The following is a 17,405-nucleotide window of genomic DNA, read 5'->3' as shown; positions in this document are numbered from 1 at the left end:
TTTGTGCATTTTGATGCAGCTAATTTTCCCTTTAGTATGTTGACAACGATTCAAGCTTGTGACTCAGCGATTGGCTCTGCAAATGTGACAATTGCTTGACCCGTCGTTCGTTAGACGTAGTTGGCTGAAACATAGCGCGAATAGGCTTTTTCTAAACGCCAATTTTAGTTATATCTGCTTCTGGATGAACGTCGTATTTACCTTGTTACTTAAATTTATCCTAGTACAGACCTCCACGTTGGTATACCTTGGGTTCTATATTCGTTGGATCAGAAATACGAGCACTTTTCAGAGCATAACTAATAATAAGGAACGCTGATTGTAAGAGTGTACCTGATTGGAAGAATCTGGTTTCCTTTCGGACCCTTGAGTAGCACACCAGTATAGTTATTAGGCTTTCAGGTCTTGAACTTCTTAAGACTACACATCCTTCCAATTTCCTGGAAGCTTAGTTTTAGAATTAGCGTAGTTTCTCAAAACTTCAGAGGTGAGTGAGTTTTATTTCTCACTCATCCAGCTAATTTCACTCCATTAGTTGAGCTGGTTATTTGTTCTTCTATGTCCAAAAGACTACTAGATTGATAGGCGGTTGTACGATCATCAGCATAAATAAATGTTTTTGATGCGTTGCTGATAGGTTAGTCATTAGTGTATATGTTGAAGATTCCTGTCGAGAGTAATCCTAGTTATGGTACTCCGTTTTTTTTTTTTGGCATCTACTTGTTTTCCCCTTGAACTCAATATGGGAACATGGGTTAGTCAGAATTTATTGGATTCTATTCGGTATTTTGTACATTTTATTCAGAAGTATTCGGTTATTATAGAAGCCTTCGTGATGTGGTTATATCGTAGAATGCTCAGAATACCATGGATTCAATACAGTTCAAACAGAGAAGTCTTGAACAGTGTAGGTCAAGGTGAAGGCGACTTAATAAATATGATAAAAAAGAGAAAACTCGAATATCTGGGGCATATAATGAGAGGAAGCAGATACAGGATAATGCAGTTGATACTCAATACTCATGGCTCCGAAACCTTCGTCAATGGACTGGCTTATCAGCAGATGAATTATTACATACCGCGCAAGATCGAGAACGATATCAGCAAATCGTCATGGAAGCTACCCACGCCTAAAGCTTGGGCACGGTACTCAAAGAAAAAAAAGATTCGGTTATTAACAGTATCATATGCGGCTGCTAGATCAACGTCGTTTTCACTTTATAAGAGTGATGACATTAAATGTGTTACAGAACCAACATCGAAACGTATGGTATGGAGCAGAGAAGCATGGACTGAAATGGAAGATCGGAGGTGCTTTGTTAATACTTAGGATGTTCTTTTTTGGTTTGATTCTCTTTATAAGGTCTCACATTTTCATATTTTTTAAAACTATTATAATTTTAAATTGTTAACTTACAAATAATTGATGCAGAATGAAGTACCATTACAATTATATTGGCAATATCCCTAACTTATGCCACGCAGTATATTTACCTGAACCGCTGGTACAACTTTATCTGGTCGAACACAACGTATTAGGACCAATCTTTGTAATCCTCGTACATTGTTAAACGGAGCTGGACATGGAAGTTCGTTGGGATTAGACGAATCGTAAAACTTTTTCCAAGCAGCATTGTCTTTTTTTACTGATACCATAAAATTATTTAACCTGAAATTATAGAACATAAAATACTTTTTTGATGAACGTAATTGATTAGTTTGACACCTGTTAATATTATGTGGTATCTCTATCCAGTATAATAAAAACTTAATGTTGCTGTAAGTTCTAAATATATCATTATCATAAATTCTAAAATTGTAGCGATCTTAAAAATATATTAAATAACGATATATAAATTAAACTATAACTCTCTTTAACACATTGAGATCCTTGCAAAATTCTTTAACACAACCATAAAACAAACGTTATGTATACTTTTTTCTTATTACGCTTTTAGCTATTAATAGCTTTTTCTTCATGTACCATCACCGCTACGAAGATTGACTACCATCATGGTAATTCTGACACTGGAGGCTGCTGCTCGGAACAGTTGAATCGAATTGCAAGCTAATCATTCCCTGAGGTTACTCAACTAATACATTCTTTTTTATAACATCGATTTCACTGCATAATATAAAGGACTTAGTTTAATTTGTCATAAGGTACTTGGCTGTTTTTATCTCCATGACCGTGTAAGATGCTCAATAAATAGTCAGCCAATAATATTGTAACGGTTCTATAAAGTATCTATAAAGTTAAGTTCACGTATTTCAAATGAAGTCCTGTATAAAATTTAAATCTGCGTTTTAAAATTTTTCGAATAAAAATACTCTAGTTCTTTTGGATTAGAATAAACATTCAATGTTTGTTTTACTCAGCACAAATAGCGTATATCAGAGTTTTACATTATGACCGGCGTGAGAACCGAAGTAATTAGGGCACCGATCAAAGTATTTGAGTTCAAGTGGAAATCAAATTTGTCGTCTTGATAATTTCATTAAGCAAGTGGGGATCTAGCCTTTGGCGAGGCTTGATCTGCGATTTCACCACTCCATAGAGGATTTAGAAATGAAATTTTGAAGAAAAAGGTTGGATTCAAAGACGTACCTCCGTGTTTTGTTTTCTGAGTGTTGAGTGCGTTATAATATCATGAAGAAAGTGTAAAAACAGTCTTAATATATTTTGTTACGTATGTAATAATTTAGCGATAGCCAAATCAAGAAAGCTTATTAAGCTTACTTCGGTGTAAAGCTTGGTGATCAGGACAAACCGTGGGCTTCACACAAAGTGTGCTTTCACTGTGTCAAGCTACTGAGAAAATGGACAAAGGGTATACGTAGCTCTTTACCCTTCCTATGGTATGGAGGGAACCAAAAAACAATGGAAACGACTGTTACTTTTGCTCTTGCGATGTCAAGGATTTCTGCTAAACGACCTGTACCTCATGGATCAGTAATCCTCATTGCTCCATATTTTCTTCACACCACCCAACAGATATTATCAGATGAAAGTTCAAACAAAAAAACCAATGAAGATCCAAGATATACCAACTCCAACAGTTTATCCAAGCTGAACTAAAAAACTTCGTGTGAAAGACATAATGAAAAAGAGTTCGGGGGATATTTCTCTGGAGTGGTTCACTGGCGTATTGTTACAATATTTTTAAAGTAGCTATAAAATTGTAAGCTGTTAATTACGATTCTTATTCCACAATGGTAATATTTACGCTTTGACAAATCTTTAAATTTACAAGGTGACTGCTTTAAATACCTGTACGGCAAATTTCCTGCACTTTCTGAAACTACACTTAATGCAGAAATTTTTGTAGGCCTTCAAATTTGAACCTTAAAATTGTTCCAGAATACAATGAACCAGGATGAATCTGGCCCGTAGAGTTCCTTTGTAGAAGTCATAGACAATTTTCTTAGAAACAACAACTCTCAAAACTACAGAGAAATTGTAGCCAATATGGTTGAAAATAATAAAGAACTGGGATACACTATAAGCGTCAAACTTCATTTTCTGGATTGCCACGTTGATTATTTTTCCAAAAATCTTGGAGCTGTCAGTAAATAGAGAGAGAGGTTTCATTAAGACATAAAGGAGATAGCGAGACGTTAATAAGGAAGATGGGATATTGGTTAATTAGGGATATTTTTGTCAGCTTCTACGAAATATGTCAAACACACTTTTCCAGAAAACCTGGCGTGCTAAAAAAAACTAAGAACATATTCGTGATCAGCGCACCCCATTTACTATAGAACACATATTAAACTTGAAACACATTTTCATGAAAAAAGGTGTGTTTGTATAATTAGATACGTTTTGTTGTTAAAACAAAAACCGCTTTATTTAAAATATCAGAGGACACTAAACATGCTTGTCAGCATTGATTTGTCACCACGAATAAAGTTGCTGTAAAAATTTAAACTATTTTTGCTTATATTACCCTTTTAAGTTGCTGGCTCGTACAATCTCAGACCATGACTTATCTGATAACCAGTCTGGAGACGGATTAGGATGCGGGTTATCTAAAGCAACTCCACCAGTTAGAAAAAAATTCCAAATATCTTCATTTATATCACCCTGTAATATTAATTGGAAAATAATAATAAGTAATAATATACAATATATTTATTTATTGATACGTACCTGAGATCTGAGTATTCCGACGGATAACACCATCGAAAAGACCAATTTATCTTTCTCGAATAGCGATCTACATACATTTCTATAAATACTGTTGGTGAAATAATCATTCAAAGCCGCCAATCGCTCCTCCAGAATGTTAGATTTCGGACTTACATCAATTGCGTGAATATACAGATTAATGAACCAAACTAAAGAATATTGGTACATTGGATCTATATTTGCCAGATCAGATATGCAGAAAAATAGAACTGACGAATGTTTAGAAACAGGTAAATAACCGTTTCGAGCCGTGTCTATTTCCTTTTCTGTTATTGCAGCTTGTTTTTGTTTCTCCTGGATCTCTTCAGAGAGTATTTTACTACTTGATAGGATCTTTATCGCTGTTTCATCCTCTAGTATATTACCTTCTGATGTAGACAGCACCTAAAATTAATACAGGTAAAATTTAACCAAAATAAATAAAAAAAATAAAATTAACAAAATTTACTTAAAGTAAACTAGCGTATTCTTCTATTGTAATATATTTAATAAAAAATAAACATCAGACATTTAAACGCTAATAGAAGAAAGAATAGTTGAAGAAGGAGATGTTAAAGGGAGAAACGAAATGAAATATCAAAAACTACACTCATGGACAAAAATATGGAATATTTTGGAATTTTCTAATTTTTATTTTTTCAAAATAAATTCTGGCCAATCAATCTGGCCGTCGTTTATTGTAAAATAGAGTTTATTTTAACAATTTTTAATGAACAATTTTAAGTTTTTATGCGGAGAAAATTGCGAAAAAAATAAATGCTTAATATTGGTAAATAAAGTTATTTTACTTTAAACTTAAATGCTAATTTTAATTGCTTAAACAAGTCTTTTTAACTAAAAGAAGTGCATAATTAGTAACGAGTATTCTCCCTTCTAGCTCTTATTACTGCTTGCATCCTTCTCGGTATGCTTGCAAGTAAATTTTGGACATATCCTTGGGAAATTGCATTTAATTTATACTGTGCAGCAAGCCGAAGCTGCACTATCATATTTGGAATGTGATTTCTTTGTCGTATGCGGCGTTTTAGGTGATCCCACATGTGCTCTATTGGATTTAAATCAGGACTAAACGATGGCCAATCCAATCTTCGAATTTGAACCTCATCAAGATAATTACTCACTATGGCAGCGGCATGTGGTCGAGCATTATCGTACATTAACATGAATTTTTCATATCCAATTTTACCAAAATATGATAAAACATGATCTTGTAGGATGTTTTAAACGTAAGAGTTACAAGTCATCCATCCAATCATTTCCACAAGTGCGGTGCGTACCTCCCAACTAATACCTTTCCAAATAATTATGCCCCACCTCCAAAACTAACGGTCTGGGCGAGATTACAGCAGTCTCCAACTCTTGGTAGACGTAGTTTTGACTATCTAGCTTCCATAATAGGATTCTGGTCTCATCAGTGAAAAGAACATTTTTCCAGTTGTAGATATTCTACTGAAAATGTGTTCTTGCAAATTCTAAACGACGAGCTTTATGATTTTGGAGAAGACGTGGAACTTTGGCGGGGCGTCTGGGCTTTAAATTTGCTTCTTTTAATCTTCGTCTAACTGTTTCTGAACGTACATTAGCTTGTCTAACATTTAGTAGCTCATTTCTGAGGTGCATCGATGTCAATGAACGATTTAGTGTAGAAATAAGAACCAAAAAACGGTCATCAAGTGCGGCTGTGCAACTAGAGCGTCCTTGAGCAGGCTTTCGTACGAAATTTTCTGTTTAGCAGTACCTTTTTAAAATATTTGAAACTAGATTGACTTCTCCTAAGACGTCGTGCGATATCTATTGGTGCATATCCTTCCTCGTACAAAATTACCATCTGTGCTACTTGGGCTTCATCGCAGTATCGAATTGGTGGCATATTTGTTTTAAACTTAGTTAAATCAAAACAATATTTAATTAAACTCAATAAATTAAACTAAAAATAACCGAAATAATTAGTATGATTTTTCCTTTCAAAGAACAAAATATTTCAAACCATTTGAGTACATCAGTCTACTATATGAGTGTCATCAGTAATCTAAAATTGTTTTGAAATGTAGTTACTACAAAAAAAAATTGGAAAATTAAAAAATACTCGATAATTTGGCCATGAGTGTACATAGAATATAAGGGTAAAGATAAAGAAGACCAAATAAAAGTGGTTGACAGATCATTCAGTATGAAATCATCAATAATAAACTAGGATTATGAAAAGAATACATAACAAGACTATTTGATAATGAGAGAAAGATACAAGAAGAGCTAAATGAACAAACAGGATATAATTATAATAATCGTGACAAAATTAGAATAAACAATTAGAAATTTACTGAGCTAATTTTGTGCTTTGACAATAAAACTCTGCATGTACTCTAACAGGAGTAATCCCCAAGAATTTTTGCTATTAACTTTGGTAACACTACCAAAGAGAACACATGCGACAGAACATTTCCAGTACAGAACGCTTTCCTTGATAAGCTAGACGCTTAAGATATTACTAAAAAAATACACGGAAACGTACATAAAACATTAGAAGAAGATATAGATAATACCTAGTTCTAATTGAGAAGGCTGGGTGCAAGATAAGCATTTCCACTCATACAAAGATGTTTATATATGAATCAGATCTATGTCTGCTTCACTAATTTATAAAAAGCAATCTACAAATATCTAGAAATCTGGATAAGTGAGAATCATGGCCAAAGTAAGGACACATATTGAAATTACAAAGCAAATTACTGTAAACATGATAAAAATATTCATTATTCGTGACCTTCTATAGACCAATGGATCATATTCTTAAGGTGTTATGTATTTCCTACTTTGTTGTTCGGACTGGAAAGTTTTACAGTAAAAATAAAATATGTAAAGAAGAATTTATTAAAGTGCTGAGGCGGCTACAAATAGATTGTAAAAGTCATAAGAATTATTATACAGAGGTTATAATAGAATTAAGTACATAGACTATCCCGCAAGGAAAGATTAATTCTAAAAGAGACATAGAACAAAGAAGGATTTCCTGGCTAAAACCTTCGAGAGTGATATTATTGCAGCTTAGTAGACCTTTTTACAGCAGCTGCTAAGAAAATACAAATAGCTAAGAAGGAATCGTATATATAGTGTTCTTTCTTACCTCTAAAATTTTGTCTTCAATCTCTTTTAACATTTTTTTGTTATTGGCACTTTCCACAATCATCATATTTTTCTTTTCTTCTAGTTCAGGTTTTTCTTTAGCTACCACAATACCCAACAACTGATCCTGCAATCCTTGTGGAGTTATCATGAAATTCACCAACGTCACTTTCACCGCTATTTCTGGTAAATAATGTGGATTTCTTAATCTGGTGGTGATGTACAATCGAAAATCAAAGGAATATTCGAGAACGTTATCACCAAGCTTCAAGTACCAGACGCCTTGACTTTTAAAAATCGTTTTTACTAAAACAGGGTCCAATATGGCGTCGATTTCTTCGCTTATATTTTCTAGTAGAACCGGAGTGCCAAAAGTTACGGAATTTTCTACAACTCTCACATAATTTGCATCGGTTAGTTTGATGACTTGGAGTCTATTGGCCTTTTCCATGTTCTTGATCCATTTGTTGGCTTGCCCTAAAAAGAAGAAAGTATAATAAAGATATTCGGATTTTTAAAGATATTTAAAATCTCAGACTTTTGAACGAAATTTGAGGTAGAGATGTTATTTTCTTTCTCAATAGGTTCATATTACAAAGTTTATTTGAAAACATTTTTATTTTTGTGATGACTTTATAGTTTTTTTTTTTTCATTTATAGATCGTATGGCTTGCACTCGCTCAGTTTTTAAAGAAGCACTTATAGATATAACGAAACTTTGTGATAATTATTATGTCCGGCATCTCAGATTATTTGGCATTCAACATTCCTACAGTTCGGATGTAGAAAACTCTTTCGAGTAGGGACTTGTGTTCTCCGTTGGCAATCTAATTTCATCAGCATACTGCCATATAATTGAACATTCAAGTATAGTTTAATCCAATTAAACCCAGCCGCTGTTTGGGTTTGAGCTTATTTTTCAAGTACTGCAAACTAATTAATTAACCACATATTTGTATATAACAGTCAACGTTTTAGCTTACGTTTTTATTAATTTAGTGGGATTACTTGCTTTTTGAAGATGGGCTGATTAGTCCAAAAATGTCTTGAACTTAATCATTTTGGATTTTTAAATTTAGTTTTAATTAAATGTACCAATTACAACAGAACTGTTTTACTTCGATGGTCGAGATTTTTAACTATATAATATAGTGCCAATTCCCGGGAATTATCCACTTTTTAAGTTAAGTGATTAGCTTCTCAAGTTTGATTAACTTTGACATACTCCTAACATAAATATGGTTTGTGTTTTAAATACGTGTAAATAAATATATAACTAAAAAATATTTTGACTTTACCCTGAGGATCAATCATTAAAGGCCACCTTCTGGCTGTGGTTGCTATAATTCCATTTTCAATACTGTAGTTGTCCACTGGTAATCCAGCTATGTTCCAAGCTCGTATAACTACAGGTTCGCCCATTGTAACAACTAATGAAAAGTTACTAGAACAGGGAATTCCAGATTTTAAGGCGTATTCATTCCATTCTTTTAATAAAGATTGCCTGAAAATATAAATACTAAATATCTAAGTGTCTATATAAAGAATAAAAATGTCAGTCACAAAGGGGATATTTCCAAGTGTACAACTAAAAGAGGTTACTCACAAATATGTCGTAATATTACTTAGCTAAAAAACCACGTTAGTAATTTCAATAGAAATACCTGTAGTTGACTGTAAACGGACCCAAATAAGCGATGGCTCCTGAAGATAGAATAACGTCTCCTATTACATTGCCAAGTAAAGCTTCGCATTCTTTGGCGGTAGCTGACCACCGAGCTTTTTCTCCACCGAGGCCCCCAATTAACTTCTCAGCTCTGTCTAATTTTTGAGCACAAATATATATGTCGTCCTCCAGATCCTTCTTTTTCTTTGTTTCAGCAGCAAATTCGTCGTTAAGTGCTTGTAATTTATCAGCAACCTACACAACAGTAACAAACAGTGTTTAGTGTTACATATTAATGAAAATAGAGGAAAAGGTCCTAATATAGGCTGCCATGTTTTTTTCATGTTTTTCTCTTTTATGACAATTATGTGAAATTGGACATATACATTTATTAATAATACTAAACAGTTATTTCGTTAAAAAAGCTTCAAAAAAAAAATATATATATAAATAAAATTTGTGCAAATTTTAAAATTACTCGGTGTTGGAAATATCTCTAAGAAAAATCCAACACAAATGCATCTTGGTCATCTACTGGGTCTTGCTCAGCTTACACAATATCAACACCATGGTCAGTTGTAAAAAATGGATGATAATACAATTGAAAGCGGAACTGCCTTCACTGCCTTTGGTTTCGGATGTTTCTGATTTCTTCTGGATTTTTATTTTTTTTGGCAATGTTGAACCTTCATGTCCTGAATTTCCAAATGCTTTTCTTTTTACGCTATCATGTCCTTGGCTTGAAGTCTTATCAAGATAATCTTATCTCGATATGTTTAAGTCAGTTTTGTATGGAGAGGAGGTAATTATTTGTAATTTGGAACCTTTTCGTGGATGTTTTTTTTAATACTGGTATAGGGACTATTGTAAAAGGTAACACAAATCTTGGAAAATCTCCCTAAAACATGACTTCTATGACTTAAGTTGTGGTTACATCAGCTTCTCTGACAGAGAATCAAAAGCTTCTCCTTTGGGGAAGATCTGTTGCTTTCCGCATTGGAGCTTCCTAAATGCGCTTTATTTTTGGTTACATAAATAATCAGGTCGACGTCAGGTCACACGTTTTTTTGGCTTTAAATTTTTCGGCTATAATTGTCCAGTCGTCAGAGAGTTGACCTCTAAAAAATTGAAAGTTGAAATTGCAGATTCTGATGGCATGAGGAGACGGCAGAACAAATTCTGTGCAACTGCAATAAAATAAGGCTCATTACATTTTAGCATTATCAATTCAAGCCCTACGACTTCATAGAAGCGTCACCTAAGTCGATAATACACTGTGTTAAAAAAGCTGGACTAAAGGGACAAGTTTAAGCTAAGGATAATCCATAAAAGACCTCTTAGGTCGAGTAGAATGATAAATAAGCGTCCACTCATATCGAATTAACCTAACCTAACTAATGGCTGCGCCTATTTGGAAAAACTCAAAATAAAATAATAGTAGGAAACAACCTGATACAACTCAGACAAAAAAAAAATTCTAACCTCTTTTAACTGTGCTCGTTTGGCATTTAATGTATCCATCTGCGCAGCAAGTTCAGCTTCTGCTACTGCCAGGCGCGCTTTTTTCGGAGCAACGATTTTGATCACGCGGTCATACACTTCCATAGCTCTCACCCATTTACAAAGTCCTTCACAAGCGGTAGAGATGTGCCTGATTCGCTCTGGATTGAATTCTCGGTCTGGCATATATCTAAAATGGATAAATTTAAAAACTCATGATATCAAATAAATTTAAAATAATAAATTGTTTTTAATATAAATAAAAATCGGAATACTTTTCAAATTATGTGAAATGAAGAATATTTTTTTTATTCTCTTAAACTTTCGTTTATTGCTTAATTACCTTTCTCTTATTCTTTTCATTACAGCTGTAGGTATATTATCCTTATCGTAGGATTTTAAGTTTTCCAGAAACTTCATATCTCCCAACAGTTTTACAGATGGACCCCAATAGTCTTCTATAATTTTTCCCGTCGCAACATCTGGTTTTCTTTCTGGTTTTATCTGTTTCATTACACAAATCTAAAATCGTAAATTAGGTACACATTAATTCTTTTGTAGTAGGTTAAGATAAATGCTGTTGACAATTTTGTAGTAGGTTTTAACAAAGGCGTACAGAAAGCAGCTCACCCGAGCAGATAGGAAGAGTATATTGAGGGTGGCGTGTGCATACAGAACAGTCTCTGCCGAGGAGTTATCACCAGGTGTAGTCCGATGCACGTGCTAGTGAAGGAAAGAGGAAGAATATACGAGAGAAGAAATAAAGACATAGCAACAGAACGTTTAAAAAAAGAAGAAAGGGAAAGGTCCATAATGATGTGGCAAGAGGAATGGGATGAGATGAGAAGGGTGGCGCAGTGGACGAAGTCGTTGATTCCTAATCTGAGAAGATGGATGGATTGCAGGCACCGGCGTTTGGATTATTTCCTGACGCAGATGCTCACAGGACATGGTTACTTAAGGGCATACCTTTACAGATTTGTAAAGGCAGAAAATGACAAATGCCTGTATTGTGAAATATCGGACACTGTCTCACACACTTTATTGGTATGCGATAGATGGATAGGTGAGAGAAGCCTGCTTGAGAGAGAGCTAGGAAGTAGGGTGCAGTCACGGAACTGGTGGAGGAGATACTTAGGTCGTCAGATCGGTGGAGAGCAGTTCAGAGATATGTGAGGAGAACATTGGAAAGAAAGGAACAAGAAGAAAGGCGACCCGAAGGTAGGCAGGGTGCCCAGGATCAAGCAAGAAGATAAGGCAGAATGAGAAGGGGTAAGATGGAACATGAACAGGGTGGAATAGAGGAAGAGAAGAATTCCGTCGTAGTGGGAAAGTGCTAGAATGCGTGAGAATTGTGCGTGAATAAAAGATCGGGTAAATGCCGTGCCGATGTTGCGTCCAATCAGGGCGATCCGGTCGGTAATTCACCGCTGAGGAGGGTGTTTTTTTAGCAGGTAGGTCTCTGGCATTGACGGCAATGGTGTCCAAAAACCCTAGCGCGCGGCCTCGGATATCATCGTGGCCACGCTGGAGGAGTCCTGCACAAACGAGGCTGGAAGGCGGTTCTGCCCACCTTCTAGGACCGAGGTACGTTTCGAACATTTAGAACAACCCCAATAAAAAAAGAAGAAAAAAAAAAGTTAAGACAAATATTTTGTAGAATATATTGAAATTGCGCAAAATTAGAGAGATGTTCGGAAAACTTCACAAATATTTAAGATTAATGGCGTAAACTAAAATTATATAAATATAAAATATCAAAATATTTGCTGCAAAATAGATTTCCTTGAACAATGATACTTTTTGTGGTCACTTGTCCTTTCATTAGTTAATAAAAGAAATGTGGCGTAAGTTTGGTTTGAATGTTTATAAAGAATGTCTGGATGAAAGATTTACCTACAAACTAATTACACCAGGGAAATAAGCAAAAAAAGGCCTTGTTCGGGACTGTGACAAATCCACGAATTTAAGTTTTTTTCTTCTCAAAACATCGTTCCATCCTTCCCTGTTGAGTGTCTGTCTTTTCCATCTCCTTACTCCAATCTCCCTTAAATCGTCCTACACATCGTTCAGATACTTAAATTTAGGTCGCCCCCGTCCTTCGACCAGTCCGACTGGTCCTTCGACCAGTCTATTTAGCATGGTTATTTTAGATGGATTACTTTCATCCATCCGCTTAACGAGACCCACCAATCTTAGGCGGTTTATTTTGATGGTTTTCATCATATCTGCATCACCAAAAGTCTATAAAGTTCAAAATTATATCGCCTTCTTCACAGGCCCTGTTCGTTAACATCGCCGTATATGGTCCTGAATACTTTTCTTTTAAAGATTCGAAGTAACTCTTCATCTCTGGTCGTCATTGCACATATTTCCGATCCGTAAGTGAGCACTGGGCGTATTATTGTTTTATATTATAAAGTTTGCACTTTGTTGCTCTTGACATATTTCTTACTCTTAGTTGAGGGCCTAGGCCAAAATAATAGCAGTTAGCCACGCGTATTCTTTTTCTTATTTTTTTGAATGTGTTGTTTTTGCAGTCAATCAGTTACCCTAAGTCACTCTTTCAGAATTCTTCCATCATTTCTATAGTTTTGTGTTGCACCTATAAATTGTTTTGTTGCATTCTTAATACAGTCGGCATATATTTAGTTTTCTGGGAGTTGATCAGAAGTTCGATGTTTTCTGTCGCGTTTTTAATACGTGTATAAGCTTCAACTGCTTCATTGTATTCTTTATATAAGGCTTATATTATATATATAAATAAAATAAAATATATATATATATATATATATATATATATATATATATATATAAATCTTATTTACCCGACCTCTAAGAGAGATTGCAGTAGGGAGAACACAAATGGACGACACCTCAGTGCTTATTGCGGAAAGCTTTCAGAACAGATCAACATCTAGTTTAGTGGAACAATTCGTAAGAACATAAGACCTGCCAAAGTCTGTGCTCGATGCAACACTCAAGAGAGGAGTTGCAACTCCTCCTTTGAGGAGAGTCAAAATTGTTGCAAAATATAACCAAAATAAGTTATGGTTTGGAAACGTAATGACAGGGGGGTACGTCCTTTTCTTATAGGCAGAACATATAGATGAACAAAAAGAAGTACATCATAGGAAGGGTTCTAGACTCAAACCGTCTGTAATAGTCGATTATAATAATGAAAGATAATGTGCTACAATAAAATAATAATAAAATTATATCTTATACTTACAGCTTCCATAACTAGTTTTACACCAGAAGGTGGACTTTTCATGGACTTTACAACTGTAATATCGGCAGGCTTTAATGTATCTAAAGCTTCTATAGCAGCTTCTAAGGCTGGAATGGCCTCGGATAAATCTGATTCGCAGTCATCTTTGATAGCTTGTGCAGCCGCAGCTGCTTCATTTGCAACAGCTTCGTCGGCTGCTACAATCTAGACATTAAATTACTAATCAAAATTTACTGTTATGAAAAATTAAAAGTGAATAATAATAATCTTTTATATCTAAAGATAGCGATTTTAATTGAAACTTACTTCTTTTTGTTTTTCGACAACAACCGTATCCTGTTCAATTTTGACCATCAGTTTTTCAGTTTTCTCTGATGCAATTATTAGTTTTGGCTGCAGTTCGGTTAATTCATCTTGCATTAAACCAACCTGTCCAGCTGCGAAATCCAGTTTTTCTAATCCCGTTTCATATCTTTAAAGTTTTAAATAGTTTTAAATTATTTTTAAAATAATTTAAATAAACTACAATCAGATGTATTTAAATATTATAGCCGTGTAAGAAACAATATAACTGAGCGCAGAAATTAGTGACATCGAAAATTATAACTTTTTTAATGTGAAGAAAATTACTTTAAACGGACAAAATTTGTTTACTCAAATTAAAACAGTCAAAAGGCTCATAAGTATAAATATTTTTTATGCTGACAAGACGATGAATATGCAGATGCTTTAACATCATCGCTAGGTTCACACAGGCTCTGACTGAAGGATTTCGGTCATTAAGGGCATCTTCGTTGAAAATGGAACTAAAACTAAATGCAAAGACAAAATATATGTTCTATTTTAACTCAAATAATCAGATACCTATAGTTCCAGATATCTATCATGCTAAGACGATAAATAGTAGAATCATAGGATCCTATAAAAATGAATCCGATCATATATAGAACACTAATAAATTCAGAGTTAACTGGATGAGGAGCCTGACGTCATAAATGCATTAAGGTAGTACGTCTCGGATGGACAGAGAGTGTAGTTAGGCAAGAAGAATTTGTAAAAGTAATGAAAATATGTTAAGATGTTTCGAAAAAAAAGTACTGAGGCGAATCTATGAAAAGGTGAATGGCAATAAAGTAAGAGGAAGACAAAACAACTTCGAATTTTATAGAATATACCAGAAACCAGATATCGTAATATACATTAAGATAGCACATCTGAGTATGTAGGGCATGTAATGCGGATGGAACAAACTGAGTCAGCTGGAAAAACGTTTCTTAATAGATCTATTGTATTAAATCTGTTGTAACAGACGAATGTTGAGGATTCCATGGGTACAACGAGTTACTAATGTTGAGGTACTTCGTCGCATGTGTAAACAAAAAGAATTACTAAGAATAATCAAAGAGGGGAAAATGCAATACTTGGGTCATGTGTTGAGAGGCGAAAGATATGAATTACTTCAAGTTATACTGGAAGGAAAAGTACAGGGCAAAAGATCAGTAGAAAGAAGCCAGAACTCGTGGGTGAAAGACCTGAGGAGATGGTTCGAACGCTCATCCGCAGAGATCTTTCGCGCAGCAGTTTCCAAAACTACAATTGCCATTTGGATCGCCAACCTTCGAAAGAAGACGGCGCAATGAGAAGAAGAATAGATCTGTTGATCAAAGAATAATAGGAATACCCAGAACAAGATTCCTTGAAAACGTCGATAAAGATGTGAGAAATATTGGAAAGTTTGCTTGGCGGGGAAAGGCGATGGATAGCGACGGCTGGAGCGAAATTCTTGAGAAGTCTAGGACCCATACAGGCTTATAAAGCCAGAATGATGATGATGCTCATGATGATTCTAAAGCTTTTGTTGACTATTATGTAGTCAATCTGATTTCTTTTCGAGTTTGCGCTTTCATCGCGCGGTGCTCTCTAAGTATATAACTGCTTCTTTGAAAATTTTTACGAGGTATTAATTATAGCTATGTTATGTTCCACACAGAAAAAGCATTTTTTCAGTTTTATTACTTTCTCAAAGCGATGGTTTCTTGCAAAGTCCTGTCTTTACCTTTTTCTGTTTTCGCATTGAAGTGTCTCAAAATAAATGTTGTTTGAGTTTCTAAAGGTCATTTACAATTATTTAGCTATCTATAGAACATCTACACTTTAACGCCCAATTTTTTTTTTTTTCACCGGTGAGAGCATACACATTTGGAGAACAAGTCTGTCGGTAATAGAACCATAGTTGCAAACATAGTTGCTATTTTCATCAGGGTCAGTGGTAGAAAATTATACACACATCAAAAATGTCTAAGGAATACCACTATTATTCTACTTTTTTCAATGAAAACTTAAAACAGTTTTTTGTTAATACATAACACTCGATTTAAAAACTTGTTTTCTACAAATAAAGGTATTCCATGAAAACTAATCTGTCAGTTGCACTGTTTTATTAACACAAAAGTTACAGAGCATCAAATTCGTACGATGAATTGCTTTAAACTGTAAAGAGAAAGTGCTTCAAATTTAAGAGATAGATTTATTTACTTAAAAAGTTTACTCAAACAAGTTTATAAACGCAACCATAGTCATTGAACGTCGGTATTTATTCATGTTCAAGTGGTAAGTGCTCTGAGTTCGATTAAGGCTGGTCTTTTACAAGCTGATTACGTCATTTTAAGGTGTCTCGGAACGTGATTTTGAGATTATGGTGTCCACATGAACAATTTAGTAATACTGCTGAGAGACATGGAGGTCGTCAATTACAATTACTCCTCGACAGAATCGTTATGTAGCAGGATTAGTCGAAATGTGCATATTACTGCACGTCAACCCTGTGGAGTCTTAGAAAATATCCACAACATTACTGTATGTAACTTTAAGGAATATACTACAGGAAGCTAGCCTGCATGCCAGAATCCATTGAGGGTTCTTATATTACGTCATGGAAATCGTAAACTATGATTGGGGTGGGCACAACAACATATGCATTGCGGCTTACAAGAATGTAGTTGTAGAAGACCTAGTCAACAAGAGAAACTCAGGCATGTGTAGAGTGTTCGTCCATATAGTGGTCTACAAGTTGTGATGGCTGGAATAATTGTTTCCGTTTTTGCGGAAGGCACTTTGAATCAATATCAATATAGTGATCATATCTTATATCCTGTTGTAATTCCCTTTACCGTTACTGCAGGTCCTGATTTGCGTTACATGCAGACCACATACTGCAGAAAAAGTAAGAGATTGGTTTTATAATGAGGATATTACACTTTTACTGTGGCCAGCACAATCGCCAGATCTTAATCATATCGAGCATATATACTCGATATGTCGATGTCGATATAGACAAGGTCTTCAAGATCTTACACAGGAATGGATCCTATAGCCTCAAAGCGAAATTGATAATTTAATTTTAAGCATGCTAAGGTGGTTTCAAGCTTTAATTAGTACTTCTGGTGAAAACTTAAATTAATAAACACATTTGGTGTTAGATTTTTATGTTTTATAATGATTTTTATGTTAACATTTTTTTTTATTTTAATTTTTGTTCGATTATTTCGTCATAGAGAAATCATTATATAACACTTAAATTAAGATAAATTCATTGCTGAATAATTAGGCATTTTAATGATATGTCGCTTCTTAAAATTCAATCAAAATTGATGAATATTTAAGAAAAATACTTTGTATTCCTCAGAAATTAT

At 34.5% G+C, this 17,405-nt stretch overlaps 1 protein-coding gene across 3 annotated transcripts in view; it reads right to left on the bottom strand.

The window, feature by feature from the left end:
* Dnah3 (dynein heavy chain 3, axonemal) overlaps window positions 1–17,405 on the bottom strand; it is a 547,435-nt gene that overhangs the window by 21,720 nt on the left and 508,310 nt on the right. For all 3 annotated transcript variants that reach the window (XM_072538195.1, XM_072538196.1, XM_072538197.1), the window contains 10 exons: window positions 14,020–14,185; window positions 13,714–13,917; window positions 10,825–11,003; window positions 10,464–10,671; window positions 8,980–9,236; window positions 8,614–8,819; window positions 7,317–7,792; window positions 4,154–4,576; window positions 3,951–4,087; window positions 1,495–1,669 (listed from right to left, as the gene is read on the bottom strand). In XM_072538195.1, the coding sequence (XP_072394296.1) occupies window positions 1,495–1,669; window positions 3,951–4,087; window positions 4,154–4,576; window positions 7,317–7,792; window positions 8,614–8,819; window positions 8,980–9,236; window positions 10,464–10,671; window positions 10,825–11,003; window positions 13,714–13,917; window positions 14,020–14,185 (2,431 nt within the window). The remainder of the gene's footprint in view (window positions 1–1,494; window positions 1,670–3,950; window positions 4,088–4,153; window positions 4,577–7,316; window positions 7,793–8,613; window positions 8,820–8,979; window positions 9,237–10,463; window positions 10,672–10,824; window positions 11,004–13,713; window positions 13,918–14,019; window positions 14,186–17,405) is intronic.

Source organism: Diabrotica undecimpunctata, chromosome 7 (genome assembly GCF_040954645.1).
Source record: "Diabrotica undecimpunctata isolate CICGRU chromosome 7, icDiaUnde3, whole genome shotgun sequence".
NCBI classification, from domain to species: Eukaryota; Metazoa; Arthropoda; class Insecta; order Coleoptera; family Chrysomelidae; genus Diabrotica; species Diabrotica undecimpunctata.
The sequence above is the reverse complement of the archived record's forward strand: the minus strand, read 5'-3'. Positions and strand labels throughout refer to the sequence as shown.